At 49.4% G+C, this 17,264-nt stretch overlaps 1 protein-coding gene across 1 annotated transcript in view; it reads right to left on the bottom strand.

Moving 5' to 3' along the window:
• Positions 1 to 1,267: 1,267 nt before the first annotated feature.
• LOC135907335 (phosphatidylinositol 4-kinase alpha-like) overlaps positions 1,268 to 17,264 on the bottom strand; it is a 43,021-nt gene continuing 27,024 nt past the window's right edge. The window contains exons 10-16 of the mRNA XM_065439017.2: positions 14,764 to 15,639; positions 12,776 to 13,245; positions 10,201 to 10,602; positions 8,839 to 9,409; positions 6,543 to 6,833; positions 3,349 to 3,660; positions 1,268 to 1,851 (exon numbers count right to left, since the gene is read on the bottom strand). Coding sequence (XP_065295089.1) covers positions 1,405 to 1,851; positions 3,349 to 3,660; positions 6,543 to 6,833; positions 8,839 to 9,409; positions 10,201 to 10,602; positions 12,776 to 13,245; positions 14,764 to 15,639 — 3,369 coding nt within the window. The 3' untranslated portion in view covers positions 1,268 to 1,404. The remainder of the gene's footprint in view (positions 1,852 to 3,348; positions 3,661 to 6,542; positions 6,834 to 8,838; positions 9,410 to 10,200; positions 10,603 to 12,775; positions 13,246 to 14,763; positions 15,640 to 17,264) is intronic.

The raw sequence follows: 17,264 nt of genomic DNA, 5'->3' as shown, positions 1-17,264 counted from the left end.
AGACAAAATATATTTGGTTCGCTTCGCTCAAGCCTAGTGTGCTGTTGCTTCTATTTCTGGTGTAATCATCACAGTTGATGGAATTGTGTAACGATTGGGTTAACCGTATAACTTTGCAGTTTGCTGAAAAGCTTTTACCGTACAACTTCGCAATTTGGGTTAATCTTTGGAAAAATGGGTACTTACCCATTTCAAGTTCAGTTTATATTTACATCATTGCACAACTTACTTTTTTTCTCACTCTGTTATTGTAGGTAACCCACCCTCGCGCAGTACTCCTTCTGGAGCCTGTGACGTTACCTGAATAAATGAAAACTCAAAGTTGAGTATACTGCAAGTAGACAATGGCCATCATTAGAATCCTTGTCGTGATCAGATTTCACAACACCAAAGCGTGCTGCAGGCGAGATAATCAAACATACGCTCAGGCGAGACTACATTTGCTGGCACAGATAGTTCTACAGAAGATAAATAAGTGGCGCAGGCTACTTGATATTTGGGTCACGTAGGCTTCTGAACACGTGCCAGTCGTACCTCCGACATCAAGCAGTAAAAAAGACTCGAGTGCGATACTGACTAACCAAAACTTAACTGATATTGATTGTCGTGATGGTTTCCCAGGGTTGAATCACAATGAATACATAAATTGGATATAACTCCCGATACTCAAATGAACCCAGTAAAATGGCGCTTCAATTCTTCGAATTCGTAGTAAATTTAAGGAGTCAATCCCTGTAAGTATATAATGTTTATATTCAACATAATCAAAGCAAAAATATCGCTATTAAATTACTGAGACATGGGGCACACTGACGAATTTGTACTACGTACGCGGCGTCACTTTTCCATCACTTTACGACCAACGTCGTGGGCTTCGTTCCCACCGTGGTACTAGACGCCCTCGCTGCATTTCCGGTCAATGTCAATTTCGCAAGCCACTATTCCTCGCCAAGAGCGACACCATAGCGATGCCAACGTCCGCTAATTGTAATCAGCGCCAAGTTCATTGCGCCGCTCCAGCCGAGCTTCTTCGGTAGACTTTATTGGTGGTTGTGCCACATGCTGGTGCCTCCTCACAGGAGCGCCTTGAGCTGTTCCATGTCGCGCTAAGCCAAGAGGCCCCCTCGTCGAGGTTGCAGTTCACCTCTGGCCACTGTCCGCAGTCGCAGCAAGCCGGGACTATCAGCAAAGATCTACCTTAATACACCCTAATCCACTGGAAGAATGACCATGACCATGACCATGGCCGCCATTGTACAGAAACAAAGGCAGGTGCAAGTTTCTTGCACCCCCTTGTTCTGGTTCCCTTCGTGGTATATCTTGCCGCAGTGTCCGATCTGGTACATGACAATGCTCTCCTCCCCTCCCCCTCAACAGGCACGTCCCTCCCTGCTGGGGCCATCCTCAGTACGGGATCTGGTTCTGGTAGTACTGGATCATGTCGTACGTCCTGGTCCTGATGTTCAGGTACGAGTCGTTGATGATCTTGATCATGAAGGCCGCAGCCTCTCGCTCCGTGGCTGTGGGCGCGAACCGCAGCCGCAGCAGGCGCACCGTCTGCCCGCGGAAGCAGGGCAGTCCGGTGTCCAGCATCAGGGAGACCAGGGTGACCACGTCCTCGCGGTAGGGTCGCACGGCCAGGAAGCAGCGCACGCAGAGCTCGGTGAACCACTTGAAGGGCTCGGCCTCCTGCTTGCCGCCCATGATCATCACCATCTCCTCGGTGAGCTTGATGTCCGGCTCGAAGCCGATGTTGCCGCCGGGAGAGCTCTCGAAGAGGAAGCCGAAGTCGATGTGGATGATGTGGCCGTCGTCGTCCAGCAGCAGGTTGCCGTTGTGGCGATCTTTCACCTGGTGGTAAAGAAAGAAGAAAGTTGCGCAAGCGCTATTGACGGTCACGATATTCAATTTAAGAGTATTGCCGAACGCTCCCAGACATCTACTCACTTTATTAAGCAAATAATGTGCTTGAAGGTGTGTACTTGTTATGGTGAATAGGCTTAGGCAGCGTTTGTTATTTCATCGCGTTTCGTTCCGTAGAAAAGCGCCCTTAGCCAGCACGCCTGTAGGGGAAGCACAGGTGGCCATACATATGATCCGGTTTCGTCATACGTGTGTTGTCTCAAAAGGCGGTGTGAGCGCCGACGGGGAAGGCGACCTGTTAAGCTTCAGACAGAGCTTCAAAGCTCTTGCGCAACTGCACGTGCGTCTCAGATATATCCGTCCCTGGTGGACGAACGCGGCCCGCAACTCGGACGCGCGAGAGCAGGCGCCATTTTGTGGCAGCGGTGAAAGTCTGACCGCAAACCACCGACCATTACTAAAAGAGACGCGCGAAAGGAGCCAGAGAAAGCTATTCGCTTTAAAGAAGAAAGCAACTCGAACGTGGTGAGGTGTCAAGGTTGAAGCAAACACTGTGCCGCGTATCATGTCACGTCATGCGCTTAATGGTCCGAAGCACCAGACAAAGGTGCAACTATTGCAGAAATAAGGGTGTACAATGACGCCGATTACATTGAGAGAAGAACGCGTGAACATCTAACGTTCAGCTCTCGAAAGAAAGATCAAAATAATTTGACCAAACACGGAAGAATGTATTGTCATCTACGATGAACTGCTTTTCATATCAAATAACTTTTCACGCACCAAAAGAATAACTCTCCATCACATCAATCGCTTAACTGTAGTGCCCAGTCAACTAAATAGCATTGCCGTAAACTCACCTATACATGGAAGCATCTTGCGAATTTGTATTGTCAGAGTTTCCAACGTATTAGAGGGCCTTACCACCGTCATTTTTCTTCTGTCATGCTATTTCATATCGAATTGATTACCTGGTACTTTATCCCCTATTCATCTTCGCACGCAAATATAACTACCTTGCGCCTATATTATTACAGGTTCCAGTACGCGCAATAGGAAAGAATAACATGCGCACTCACTGAATTAGAACGTACGAGAAGTTTAGTTCCCTTTTGCACCGATGCACTCTTCACCTTAGACTCTAGGAATGCATGTCGAGGAATCGAAATCACTTCGTAAAATCAAAACTTTCATGAAGTAAGGTTTTGTAAACGCCAGGTCTGACAGTGATGTATCGCAGAAAAAAAAAACTGGTTACCTCAGACTGCTGTGCTTCGGGCATTAAAACTTCGCTGAAACACCTGCGCCCGCCATAACAAAATTCTCTTACGCTGGAACTGTTCCTAAGAGAAAATTTCAGCCAATCCTCATGCTGGCCCTATAATTAGCGAAGACAGCTGACCAGTAGTAAAAGATCACGTACGCACACAGAGCCGCGCGAATTCGGCCCCTTGAATACACACGAAAAGTTTTAAGTGGACTCGCCTGCAAGAGGAACATGGCAACGCTGTAGGCGGCCATGCTCTTGACGAAGTTGCTTCGCGCCTCCTGGAAGCCGCGCGTGGATTCGTCGCCGTACTTCTGCAGGAAGTACTCGTACATGCCGATGTCCGTCTGTCGGCCCAGCTGGTCCCGAGACGTGGTGTCCGGGACGCACTCGATGACGCCGCAGCCGGGCGAGGTGGCCACCACGCGGTACGGGAACAGGTACACCTCGATGCCCGCGATACAGAAGACGTGCTTGAAGAGTGCTATCACCTGGAGCGCCAGCATGTCCTGCCGCACGTCGTCGCCCACCTGCGAGAAAACTTGAACCACTGAGGAAGAAGTCTTTTACCTTATTCTACAAAGAACATATCCCTTTTCACCCAGCTTTGATTTTAGGAGAAGATGGGCTTGTTGAAGTATCATGTGTTTTTAGCTTTTTAAAAGAAGCTGGAGTTCTCTTAAAACTTTAAAACCGAACTTAACTACATATTAAATACATATTACAGAACACCTCATCCACCTTCTCATCCCTGGGAAGAAGGCCGAGGTCCTTAGTTAACTTGTTGGGACTTTCCGGGCTCTTGCCCAGACAAGGACTCACTGAGGTGTCCCAACTTATTGAAAGAATCCATACCTAGTGTTTGGCGCATGATAGCCTAAGCTGCTTATGTGCCATTAACCCCAACTCAACTCAACTCACCCACCTGCGAGTTCCCTGAGAACCCGCATGCGTGGGTTCATGCGGCGTGGTTTTAAAACTGGGCTCGGAGGTCTCAATTTAAACGAAACTCGTGTCAGTCAGTCAATGAGGGTTTTTTTTCCATTTCGACCGTTCGGGGCAGTGTCCGGTTTCGTGAACGCTAATCTGAGCCGAAGATTTTGGAGGAAAGTAAGAATTTTTGGCAACAGCCATGGCAGATGATTGTCGAAAGTAACTTGCCATCGTGGATCAGTGGCGATGGCGTAACAGAAACATAGACAAATGGCCTCGTTAGCTACTTACGGATGTAATGCAGAACACGCGCATGTTAAGTAAGCCTTGGAAATACGAGGTAGCTCTTACATATAGCACATTTCTCTAAACAAAACAGACCACAATCTTAGAAAAAGGTTTGTTTGGCCGGAGTGCATGGGAAATAAAAAATACACAAGACAGAACGATCTGTCTTGCGTATCCTTCGTTTTTTCTCATGCACTCGCGCTAAACGAACGCTTTCTAAATAAGACATACCAACAAGTCCCCACAGTACCGATAGGCCACAATTTTTAAAATCAGTAATCGCGTGTCATAATATATATGGTAAGACGGCAGGCAAAGAAACCTTCGCTATAATTACTTTTAAGCGCTGGTGTTAACCCACGTTGAGCGCTGTAGTATGGACAGCCGACTTCGACTACGGCATTTTTTTAGAGCGCAGCTCTTTGGCGTCCGTTCCTGGGTTTCGCGTCGTCGTCGTCGTCGGCGTCGTCGTCGTCGGCGTTGTCGTCGGCCTCGTAACCAGCTCGCCGACGAATCTGCTGCTCCGCCGCCGCGCATGCGCGCTGTCGGCTCTCCGGGCGAGGGAGGATGATGGAAGGGAGGAGGAGAGACTGTGGAGGAGGGCTGGCTACACAAATGGCTCTTTGGCGTCCGTTCCTGGGTTTCGCGTCGTCGTCGGCGTCGTCGTCGGCGTTGTCGTCGGCCTCGTAACCAGCTCGCCGACGAATCTGCTCCGCCGCCGCGCATGCGCGCTGTCGGCTCTCCGGGCGAGGGAGGATGATGGAAGGGAGGAGGAGAGACTGTGGAGGAGGGCTGGCTACACAAATGGCTCTTTGGGGTCCGTTCCTGGGTTTCGCGTCGTCGTCGCCGTTATCGTCGGCCTCGTAACCAGCTCCGCCCCCCTTTCATCCCCCCAGCGCTAGCAGCGACCGACTGATACCGCTTTCGTGAGTCCGCTACCGCACTCACGAAAGACGTCGTGCACTTCCTGCAACTCGCATTAACCGTCCATCGATCCACACCGATGTTAGTAGTGGGGGACTTTAATGTTGACATAAAGAGAAACAGCAATTTCCTAACACTTATGCGGGAGAACATCCCGTTCCTCTCGCTCGTAACGCGTCCCACGGCTGTGACAACCTCGCGAGGCACTTGTATAGATCTCGTCTTTGAGAATCAAGCATTGGTGTACCAAGTCGAACATATATCAGTCTATTTCTCCGACCACAAAGCTTCATTCATGACTGTCAAGAACTGTTAGTGGAGTCTTTGTTAAAGGAATACGTGTGAAAAATTAAAAAAAAAATTCTGTGATAGCGCATACATGTGTTGCTCGATTTCTTTGCCTCAATCTATCGAAAAGGTGAAACAGCTTATTTGCTGCGCTCAAATTTCGCATTAGGAAGTAACGTAATCGTCGGTAATTTTTTTTCCATGCGAAGCATATTACGAGAGCTCAACCCAGCTCCTCAGGCGCGGCGGTGTCGCCTTCAATACCACGTGACACCGTGACGTCACGACAGAGGAGAACGGGGCTCCAACTCGCGCCGTCGCTCGCGGCGTCGCGGCGGTATATAAGCAGCTGCGCTTGCCTCTGCTACACTCACGAGGTGAGATGCCTCCTGGAGACAGAGCTGCTCGTTGGAATGAGAAGCGAAGGTTGCGGCGTGCTACAGAGACTGATTTTCTAGGTGGCTTTGGCTCAATTCTTGCAAGATGGGCTGGGTGGGAATCGAACCAGGGTCTCCGGAGTGTGAGACGGAGACGCTACCACTGAGCCACGAGTACGATGCTTCAAAGCGGTACGAAAGCGCCTCTAGTGAATGCGGTGTTGCCTTAGAAACGAGCTGTTTCTAAGGCTCAGGCGTGCGTCGCTTGCTCAGGCGCACATTTCGTTGCCGCGCCGAACGCTGCGTTGCTCGACGCTCACCGCGTCCAATGCGGGGCGCGTAATCGCTGCGCCGTAGCGCATTGTCTTACACCCCTTGGCGGGTCGACGGGAACGCTCTCGCGTTCCACTCTTGAAGGCGAAGCAGAGTAACGCATGAGTTGTTTCTTCGTCTAGCCGAACCAAATATAGCCAAGCAACAGCAGTTCACCAGGCTAAACAGTGGTTCAACAACTAAAATAAAGGCTAGTATGCTTCGCATCCTGGGCTTAACCTTAGCTAAGCCACAGCCATTTTTTTTTCAGAATGGCTCTGTGCACCGACCTTGAAGATAGCAGCCTGCCAGTGCTCCTTGCGCAGGTCTGAGGCGCTGAAGAAGCCGCCGTCGCGCAGGTCCTTGTATCCGGCGGTGGCGATCTCCTGCACCTTCTCGATGCCCACGCTGCGCACCTTGAACTTTGCCCGGAAGGGCGCCTTGGCTGCACTCTGCATGGGCGCGCCGGACGCGTAGTCGATGTCCACGATGATGGCCTCGGGGCTGGAAGGCAGGTACGACCCTTGCTCCACCTTGATCTTGGACAGCTCGCAGAGGCAGGCGCGTTTGCGCTCCGGGCCCTGAGCGAAGGAGATGGAAGGCCTCGGAATGGAAGCATCAAGCAAAGCAGAGTTGATCTGAGCTGTCAATTGGATTGCGCGAGTCACTTTATAGCCAACTGGTGAGTACGCGGCGAAATACGTACAGTGCACTTGTACTATGTCTATGCGCATATATACCGATGTGGCAAAGGAATTTGATGCTTCATTCTACTTTCCGAAACAGACCCTTGTTTGATAGCAAGTAACAGTTACAATGCCCTTGGTCGCTGCAGTAAATTTTAGTTGTGAAGAAATCAATTACAACAACCAAGCAGGCGAGGCTCGGGACACAAGCGTTGACTCCCAACTGCCCTATGTCTGTCGCCATGATATATAGGTGACATCTAAAACATTACCTCTATTACGTGTTTCCAGCAGCGCAGCCGCTTTCGACGCATGCAGTTAGCAAAATCATGGCCTTCGTAATAGGCTTCTCCCACCCATAGAGAGCGGTCACTGGAGCGTGGATTTGAACACCACCAGCTCATACCTTGTTTGTTTCTGCGCAGTTGTCGCAGTTGTCGCTTTCGTTATGCATTGCCAACCAGCCCTTCTGTACACCTGGCTTAGTTACTACTAAGGTAGAACTGGTCATTGATCTTCGTGCACTGCGGTTTCGTGGGTTAGCGAAACAGAAAAGCACTCGCACGAATCACCGATGGAGGCAAACACTGGCTGCAAAAAAGCACCGCTGGAAGACAGATAGGCAAGACGTGGCATCGTCGAAACAGGCACACATCAATTCTGGGCATTAAAGAGCTGTAGTTATGTTTCGTAAAATAGTGGCATGAGCTCATTTAAATAAACGGGGAGTGTTTAAACAAATTTGTATAAACGACAAGAGCCCAATTTCGCGGCCTCTCAATTGGTGACGCGGAGACAGTATTGCGGTATATTACGCAATGTCCGGCTTTGGTCGAAACTTCTGTGCCAAGCCTCGGCCACAGTTTGATGACAGACGCGTCATTCTGCGAGAGGCAGCGAAACATGCGACTTCGATTCAGAGCAAACTCTTTACCCCATTCAGTGATTCGCAGCAAAAAAGCGCTTCACTAGAAGGTAGAAGCTGCTTCAAAGTTTCACTTTTCCTTAGATTAAGCATAGTGCATGTGTACAACTAAGCATGGCGCAGCGGGCGGGTGTTCGGGCGATAGCGTTATGCTACCGGCATACCTACTACGGCGACACCTAGCGGTGGGTTAGCATGGCGCATCAGCTGGAAGGCAGTCGCGGCTCGTCTGGAGCATTTCCGGAAAGGGAGACCGGTTGGAATGAAGCGACGCCTTAACGGACACGCGATTCCATTGAGCTTCGGCGCGCACGGTGTACTGTTGTTCGCGACTGGGGCACGTCGGCGAAGTTCACCACGCGAAATACGACCAGAGCGGAAGCAGCCGAAGCCTCGAGAATAGAAAGACAGGAAGCTGAGAAAAGAAATGACGAACTTTGACCGCGTTAGGACGACCGCTGCGCATTATGTTTGATGGCCAATATGAACTGGGGCATTACAACGCGTACAGACGTTAACGACTTCACACAACTAAAGGGCGTCAAGAAATTTGACGCTTCATTCGAGATGCCGCAAAGAACAGATCTCATTGTCGTGTTAGATAGTTAATTGGGAGTAACCAAACCTCTAACCAAGCGGCGACTATTTCTGTCGACAATCGAGAACCGATGTGCTACATTTAACGTCTTCGTATCAGCACGTTTTCGGTTATTCTTACCGACAAGGCTACATCGGATAAATTGTGAGACCACTACGAACTGTTATGCGCTCAGTAACATAATGTTACAATGATGTTCGGGTCAACCGAAGGGTACTGCGAAGGTTGCAGCACTTACACTCTAACGCCACAAATGCCGCACCAAAGCCGCAAAGTTATATACCGCATAGAATTGCCATTTATGGCTAATCAGTGCCAGTGGAACTGAGCACTCATCCGCGCAACCAGTGGGAAACGGCCCACCCAACATCAGTCACCTTTGGGAAGTGCCTCAGCACGCCCGATATGGCGGTGATCTTGGTGAAGAAGTCGAACTCTGACTCGTAGAACAGCTTCTCCTTGCCCGTCAGGTTGTTGACCATGGTGTCGATCATGGAGTTGAACACGTCGTACAGGTCGGCGTCCTTCTCCTGTCCGTCCTCGTCGCGGAACATGTTGGTGCGCATGTTCCAGATGAACTGGTGCGTCAGCAGCTGGCTGATGTTGGCCGACGTGATGATGAAGTTGCGGATGTAGCCCATGGTGTCGTAGCGCACCGCCTGCGCCAGCTGCGGTATGTAGAACATGAGCACGTCCGGCGGGCACGCCGACAGCACCCGGATGGCGTACTGCGCGGTGATCGGGTGCGGCGAGTACAGGCGCGAGAAGTACGCGAGCACCTTGACGGGGGACACGGGCGCCCAGGCCTGCAGGTAGGACAGGTCCGGGTTGTCCTCGAGCACGAAGTCGGGCGTGATCATGTACTGCAGGGCCTCGGGCATGTGACACACGAGGTCGGGGTTCGCTTGGACCAACCTGGTGACTTCGTTGCGCAGCGCCTCGGACGACCTGCGGGAGAAAAAGGCCAGCGATGTGTTCCGCCGAGAACAGCTAACAGACCTCTGTGTAGTCAACTTTTGACGAAGTGGACAAAGATACAACGTAACCTTACATGAATGTATATCGGATGACGTGACCGACGACAGCAGCGCTGCCGAAGGTATCAACCATATCGCACCAGGGGATCGTTTTCTTTTGCGTGACTCTTCTCTTCTAAATAAAAACGTTGCATAAGTACAATCGCAATGATTATCTCGCTGCCAACGCATCTACAGGAGCAGCTAAGTGGCACAGAGGCGTTTGCCAGTATAAAAGGTCTGCCCGCTTTGGGTAAATATCACGAGGTCATTCGTAATTAGTGATGTCATGCCTACACGTTTTTACGCCTGTACGATGCTATATCGGTCTCACTCTAGTACAGCGTATACAGATACCAAAAAGCAATTCCTCGAGGCAAAAAATGATAATGTTCCATGCGTTCAACACATCAAATTTTGTGTTGCACGAATTATTAAACGTACTTGAGGAGAGGCACCAACCTCTCCTTAAATACATTTAATTAAAAAAACGTGAAATGTGTAGCTGCCTCGAGCAGTGTTGTCCCACCTGTAGATATTCTTCGGCATCATGATAGTACGGCAACCATAATACATACGCTGCTTCACGTTTTGCCGGTGACCGCTTTCCCCTAGTCATCACCATTACCACGCGCTGCCACTCGATGTACGAAGCACGTGCCGTGTCACGGACCTCGTTCCCGTTCTCCCCACGCAGTCATCTTATAACGAGCACACCATTACCGAAAGCGGCTTGGCAGGTAGACGGCCAGCATGGGCGACAGGCTCCAGGCGCACTGGGCCATGTCCACCCAGCCCCGCTCGGTGATGTGCTGGCTCCTCCAGGCGCTGATGATCTCCTCGCCGGGTACCACCCTGTCGGGCAGCGAGAGCGGGTTGTACCACGTGATCAGGAACTCGATCTCCACCGACAGCAGCGCCAGTATGAGCGAGCGCTTGCGCAGGTACTCCTTGGAGTACGCCGAGTCCGAGATGAGCGGCGTCTCGCGCATCTCCCGCGACGTCGTGGTGGTCGTGGTCGTCTGCCGCGTCGTCGTCGTCGTCGAGCTCTCGGTCGACGGCCGGCTGTAACCCTGCTGCTGCCAGCCGGCGGGTGTCGTGGGGAACGACTCGGCCTGCGTGTAACTAAAAGAAAGTGGCACATTGTCACTGCACTCTTAGGAAAATTTACACCCTTTGGGGCTTATCTTGTCCCACAACAATAATCGTCATCTGTCTTGCCCGCGTTTCCTTTCTTTAGCGCTGCTTAGCCCGGTACTTCCCAGTCACGAACGGCATGCGCGTTGTCAGTGTGACGCAGCATTCTCGACAGGAAAGTAGCGAGCGCCGAGTTTTCAAGAAAGGAAACGCAAGCAAGGCAGATGACGATTGTTGTTGTGGGACAAATATACACCCCAAAGGGTGCAACCGTTTTACGAGTGTGAACTGTTTCGAGTGTCGTGTCGAGTGCTTTCACCCTCGAGTGCTTTCGAGTGTCGTGTCGAGTGCTTTCACCCTCGAGTGTCGAGTGCTTTCACCCTCATTAAACAGTTAAGTGTTGTGTTTTTTGGCGCAAAATCTTTTCAGTATGCAAGATCACCAACTAGCCCAGCAGTTAACTCTTCTAAAGTACATTTCTTATCGTACCTCTCTGTTTAGCAAACTGTTTACAATATGTGGCGTGTGAAACGTTTAAGCATGTCTGTTTTTTATAATGATAATAATCAACCAATCAAACGGTTGTTAAACTATCACTGTGTAATGACTATCAAAACATCCTGGAATGTTTATGTCGTGTGGAGGCGTCGTGCGCGTGGCTGAGTGGTACAATAAATCCTCGCACACTTCGCTCATCTTAACCCGAGGACTCCCATAATTTGTAGCGCTTAATTTTTTTCTCTCTAAAGAAAATATTTGGATTGGTATAGATTATTTGGAGTATTATGCAAAGCAAGACCTTGTACAATAAAGCGCAATACAGAAGCTGAAGCCAACCAGGATTATTACGTAGGCCTTCCGAGCGTAGCTCAACTAGTATCGCGTCCACATACTGAAGTCTCAGCTTCGCTCTAGAGGCGCAGCATCGATTGCTATAGCAAATTATTAGAGATTTATACAAAGTTAGGACAGTAGTTTTATGGGCCGTATAAACTTTTAAACATTCGCATAGTAACTGAATTAACAAGCCTGGCGTCACGTGCGCATGGGCAAACATGAGCACATCTCACTCGATGACCGCGGACACTCGATGACCGCGGACACTCGATGACCGCGGACGCTCGATGACCGCGGACGCTCGATGACCGCGGACGCTCGATGATCGCGGACACTCGCCTTTCAAACGCTGGCGTGAGAAAGCGCGGCAGCAGCAGCGAGCGAATCGACCTTGATGCCGCTTCTCGCTTCAACACGAACCAATCGGCGAGAACACAACGGACACGAAGCTATCAGCCCTCAGTACGCTTAGATTGCACTCATCGCAGGTTAGTTCTCATCGCCATACGCAGCCACCGCCAGGCTGAAAATCGCAAAGCGATAACATATGCATACGGGTCGATCGTCGCTTCACTAGCAGTGCCGCGCAGTGCTGGTCTTCACTGCATAGGAGCGTTCGTTGAGGGGAAGTTGTAATGCGGAGTAAATATGAGATCATAGAATTATTCCGGTTCAAGCATTTTCGTACACATTTCCCTATTCCGAACTATCAAATGCGCAAGCTACCGCGTTTTTGCTACGCACATCAGGGTCATAAAATATGACTTCCTTTTTCTCTCTTCCATTCTGACTCCCTGATAAAAATCGATAAAATTGAAAACACTCAAGCAACAAGTTTACACCTAGGTAAATAATCCAAAACGGATGTCCCAATTCTGTAAGTTGCATCTATTATGACATCTAAAGTGTAAAAAATTTACGGAACACTCTTCCACAAGTTGCTAAGATATAAATTTCCTCACTTGAACGCATAGCAATTTTCATTCAGACTTTATCGGTTGTTGCGACAGTAAATGTTCCTATATACGGTACATACGTATTTCGATGGGCAATTCAGTAAGCCCAAAGCTGAACCTTCCTCTTTGCGTTTGGCCACTTTTCTAGTAACGCACAATAAAAAAAGATGCTTCGTTGAGCGGACAGGTACGTGCTTCGAAAGAACTACAAACACTCACCAATGATCGCTTCAAGCGTGCGCCTGCAAACATGCAATGACACTTGTTTAGAACGCCCATTGCAAACGCATTCAACTGAATGTACCAAGCATATATAGACGAATACGAGCGGTATATACATATATCTCTTGAACGACACGCGCGCTTACCCACTCTCAGCCGCCGAGCTGCCCGCCGACGACCCCTGGCTGCGATTGGACAGCTGGTTGCCCACGATCTCCTTGCCAAAGCTGGTTCGGCGCAGGAACTTCTTGTCGTTGTGCATCGCCATCCAGAACTTGACCATCATGAGGATGTTCTCTCGCAGCTTGCCGCCCCGCTCGGTCGGGTACAGCTGCGGGCCGCAGAAGTAGTCCAGGCAGGCGGAGTAGATGCGCTCCCGCAGGATGCTGCGGATCATCTGGCTGCTGAGCGCGTCGGCGTCGCTCTGCAGCAGGGACACGGCGCTGCTCAGCAGGTTGAACCGGGTGCCCACCACCGCGATGTGGCGGCAGCTGAACTTCTCGTCGCCGATGGTGGGCGAGAACGAGCGGTAGATGAGGTTGGTGAAGATCTCTATCTCGGCCTGGCTGCTGAACTTTGCCGACTCGATCTTCTCGACGATGAAGTTGACCCATACCTGCGACGGAAATGGCGCGTTTGGTTCCGTAGTGGAAATGATCCCCCTTCGGGTACGTTGCGCGCCAGTCCTGTACGTGACATTTTTTTTGACAGTTGTGTACGATGTGGGAAAGGGAAAAAATCCCGGACATCGTGCTTGGGCATTATGCTGCGGGTGCGGCGCCTTCAATCTGCCAATATTTGCACACACGGCCACATACCGGAAGAACTATGCTATGTTTTCAAAGATGTTTTACGGGCCGAGTTTCGTCAGTAATGGCAAACCAATGAAATATTTTCCTTTCTCGTAACGCATGAAGCCATTATTACTAACTTGTGCAAAAGCGTTGTAGTAGTGATTGAATTATCCTTACAGAAAAAATGTGACGTTGTCCGACTGCACAATAAATCAGTGTTTAATATAGAATGTCAATTTTGACTATTTGTCTTGTTTCATTATGTTTGTATACATCTGTGTACGTTTGATATTGTGCCGCTTCCAAGCACTAACTTCAGGGGCGACGGGCCTCGTCAAGCTGCCAAGAACCTGGTTATTCCGCAGCCTAGACATCTGTATCAGTGTAGAACACGAAGTGTGGAATATATATATATATATATATATATATATATATATATATATATATATATATATATATATATATATATATATATACATACATATGAGCACGCACTAGCATACACACAACACCATTCTACCCTACAAGGAAGTCGCCCCACTTCATTAAGAGTAAATGTTCTCTCTCTCTCTCTCTCTCTCTCTACTACTTTCTTTTTCTTTCGATGGAGTCTCCAGCACCATAAAATAAAATTTAGCTGCCACATTGATCAACGGTAAATCGTAATTTGTGACTGAAGCAGCAGTTGTGCGTGACAATGTTCTTGCCTTTATACCATTACGGTCCCAGTGCGCGTGAAAAAACAGGCGCACAGAATGGCAAATAAGACGGAGGGTTCGCAGAAAGACAAAATTTAACTGGATCACAGTGAGCCGACGTTTCAAGAGGTGGACTTGCGTCCCTCAGTACTCCGACAACCTCAACTCCCCCTTGTGAAAACGTTGGCTCCAGGCTGATGCTTTTCTTATTTACTATATTGGCAGTCATATGCCTTATTATACAGTCAGCGCATTTGGAAATGACTCAAATGTTCAACGTTCTATGATTTCGGCCAAATGATTATTCCAGTTGAGAATTGTTAGCAGAAAAAAAGTTCTTTGATTGTATCACCAGTTACTAAACCCAAACTTTCTGTAAGGCTGACATCAGTGACTGAGACGTTGAATGGCTAGTTTACCATGCACTACTTTGGTGATGCGAATTTATATTATAAACCACGAAAACTTCAGTGTTTCCGTATTGACTCTTGTTCCTGCTCGGCTGGAGTTTCGCGCTTTCTAAAACAAATCATGGTAAATTCTGCCGTTGTAACACCTTTAAAGTACCTAACTGACATTGTTTGAATGATAAAACGTACTGCTTTGCGTTGTATCACAGAGAAAAAAAGAATGACCCCAAACCTCGTGCGGGGCTATGTACGGCGACTTTGGGCGCAGGTCGCTCTTCTCGCCCACGGCGCACGGATCCGTCTGCACGGGGTCCTTCGAGAAGATACCCAGCTCTCGCTCGACCGTCGCCTGCCACGCGTTGGACATCTCGTGCAGGAAGCGCAGTTCCTCTTCCGGCTTGGCCGCCAGCAGCCACTGCCAGCAGTAGATGGCGTTGCGCGTCGGCTCCTCGGAGAAGTACTCGACGGGCGACCAGCAGAGCGCCCGCAGCAGCCTCCGGTCGAGACCCTTCATGCTGACCAGCAGGGCGCAGATGCGGAAGATGCACCGCTTGTGGAGCTTCTTGTTGGACGTCTTCCAGCTGGTGTGCAGCTGGTTGAGCAGCTTGGCCGCGAGCTCTTTCCTCGTGTAATCCGTGTTCTTGGAGCTCATGAGCAGGCCCGCCACCTCGCCCGAGTACCGGCAGCGAATCTCCATGGAGCAGACGAATTCGGAGTAGTCCTTCTTCACGCAAGCCGGCCACCGCTCCAGCAGGGACGTCGACTGGGGCGAAGAACTGGCGTTGAGGCCCGCGAAAAGCATGATGCTCTCGATGGCCAGCCCGACGCCCGTGTGCTGGGTCAGCGCTTCTACCAGTTCCGAGTTGGTGACCATGTACTCCTGTAGGTGGGAGCGAGTCGCTATGGGCGCCCACTTGACGGCCTCCTGAACGATGCCCTGGCAATGGGCGGCCAGGTCGCGCACGATGGTCTCCCGGCCGTCCATGGTGTCGGTCAGGGTGATCGAGTACGGCGTGAAGGGGACTATCACCTCCTGACCGGTCTCGTTGGCGTCGAGTTCCAGGGAGTAGGCCAGCGCCTGCAAGATGTCGAGCATGGCCCAGAGGACCTGCCAGAATGGCGGCATGGTTACAAAGCACGCAAGCCTGAGCCAAGCAATGCAAAGCATGTTTCGGTTTCTGAAGCGTGGTGGCTCCCGCCGGCATCAGCCATTTAGTGACTATTTCCTTTTGCCAGAGGGCAAGTTATTGGTCTCTCTATCAACCACTGTACTACTTTTCAACCTTATGACTCACTGATAGTAGGCCAGCACTTGCCAGATGTCGAGCATGGCCCAGAGGATTTAACCAGTGGACGGTACGGATGCAACGTGCGGATAAGCTGTCCTACAAAGCACTTTTATCTCTTCGAAGCATGACATATTACCCATAAATACAATTCATAATGTTTTTCCTTGTCTATAGAGATGTACGTCTTAAGAGTTGTTTCTATCTGAACAAGCAAAAGTATGCACCGTCTTAAATTAAAATTAATATCTGTGGTTTTCGTGCCAAAACCACGATCTGATTACGACGCACGCTATAACTGGTACTCCGGGTCAATTTCGACCGTATGGGGTTCTTTAACTTACACCAAAATCACAATATACGGGTGTATCTGCATTTCGCCCTCATCGAATTAGATGTTTTGAGGAACATTTCAATAAGGAGATTACGTGCGGTGACTGGCTGAAATTTTCTTAGGTATTACCAAATAATATAATTCATCTTATCCAATGAGGGTTCATCTATTTTCCTACTTTCTGTCCACAATGCTAAGTTTTGTCATTAAAGAAAACAGCATATGCACTAGTTTCCATATTTCCACCGTTAACGACTAGCCGTTTTCCCGTAAGAACAGCTTTCCTTGGAAACGAGCCATCCTTTTCTAAAACCACGGCTTTTCAAGTGTGCATTTGCACACGGAACATAAAATTCGGCAGCATTTCACACTGCTGTAACACGTAAAGGCGAAGGCCTGCTGCACACGTGGTAATGCATTAAGTTACGCAATGAGAGAGGTCAGACTTCTTGCAAGACATAACGAGCCGCAGTGTGAAGTAAATGTATGGTGCTATAGGCCAACCTCCTCAGTGACACATGCGAGCAACTATTACACTACCTAAAGGTTCTTTCATTCTTTGCTCTTCCAGCCTTTGTTCTTACTTTCTTTGTTCTTTCTATTCTTTCTTTCGTTTCTTCATTCATATTCAGCCATTGTATCTTTGCTTGCTTACGGGCGTATGAGCCATTCCTGGTAATGATATTCTTTGCTTTACTGGACTAGACGCCGCCTTTTTTTGGGTACGAGCCATTGCAGTGAGTCACTTAAGGCCTTAAAAAGTTTCGATTCATAAGAGAAGCGATAACTAGACTGCTTTCAGGATTCTATATTAAGCAAGCGCTGCAGCTTAAAGTCCTGTGTCAGATAAAGGCCTGTGTGCTCTATATTTCATTGTTTCGTATAAAAGATTTTGTTTAAATCGCAAATAGTCTTTCAGTCATGTCTAAAAATCAAGCACTTCAACCATACCGCGTTTCGCTTTTAACAATTGCATGCTCTTACGTGTTTCGCTTCAGTTCAGAACAGTGTCGGTAAGTTCAGGTGTCCTGTGTAAAGCCCTCACGGGCAATAATGCAAGACTGGCTACAAACTAGCACAGAAAAGCACACCATGTACTTCATATTTCTACTC

This window comes from Dermacentor albipictus, chromosome 10, assembly GCF_038994185.2.
Source record: "Dermacentor albipictus isolate Rhodes 1998 colony chromosome 10, USDA_Dalb.pri_finalv2, whole genome shotgun sequence".
NCBI lineage: Eukaryota > Metazoa > Arthropoda > Arachnida > Ixodida > Ixodidae > Dermacentor > Dermacentor albipictus.
Note: the sequence above shows the minus strand (reverse complement) of the source record. Positions and strands in the feature narration are given on the sequence as shown.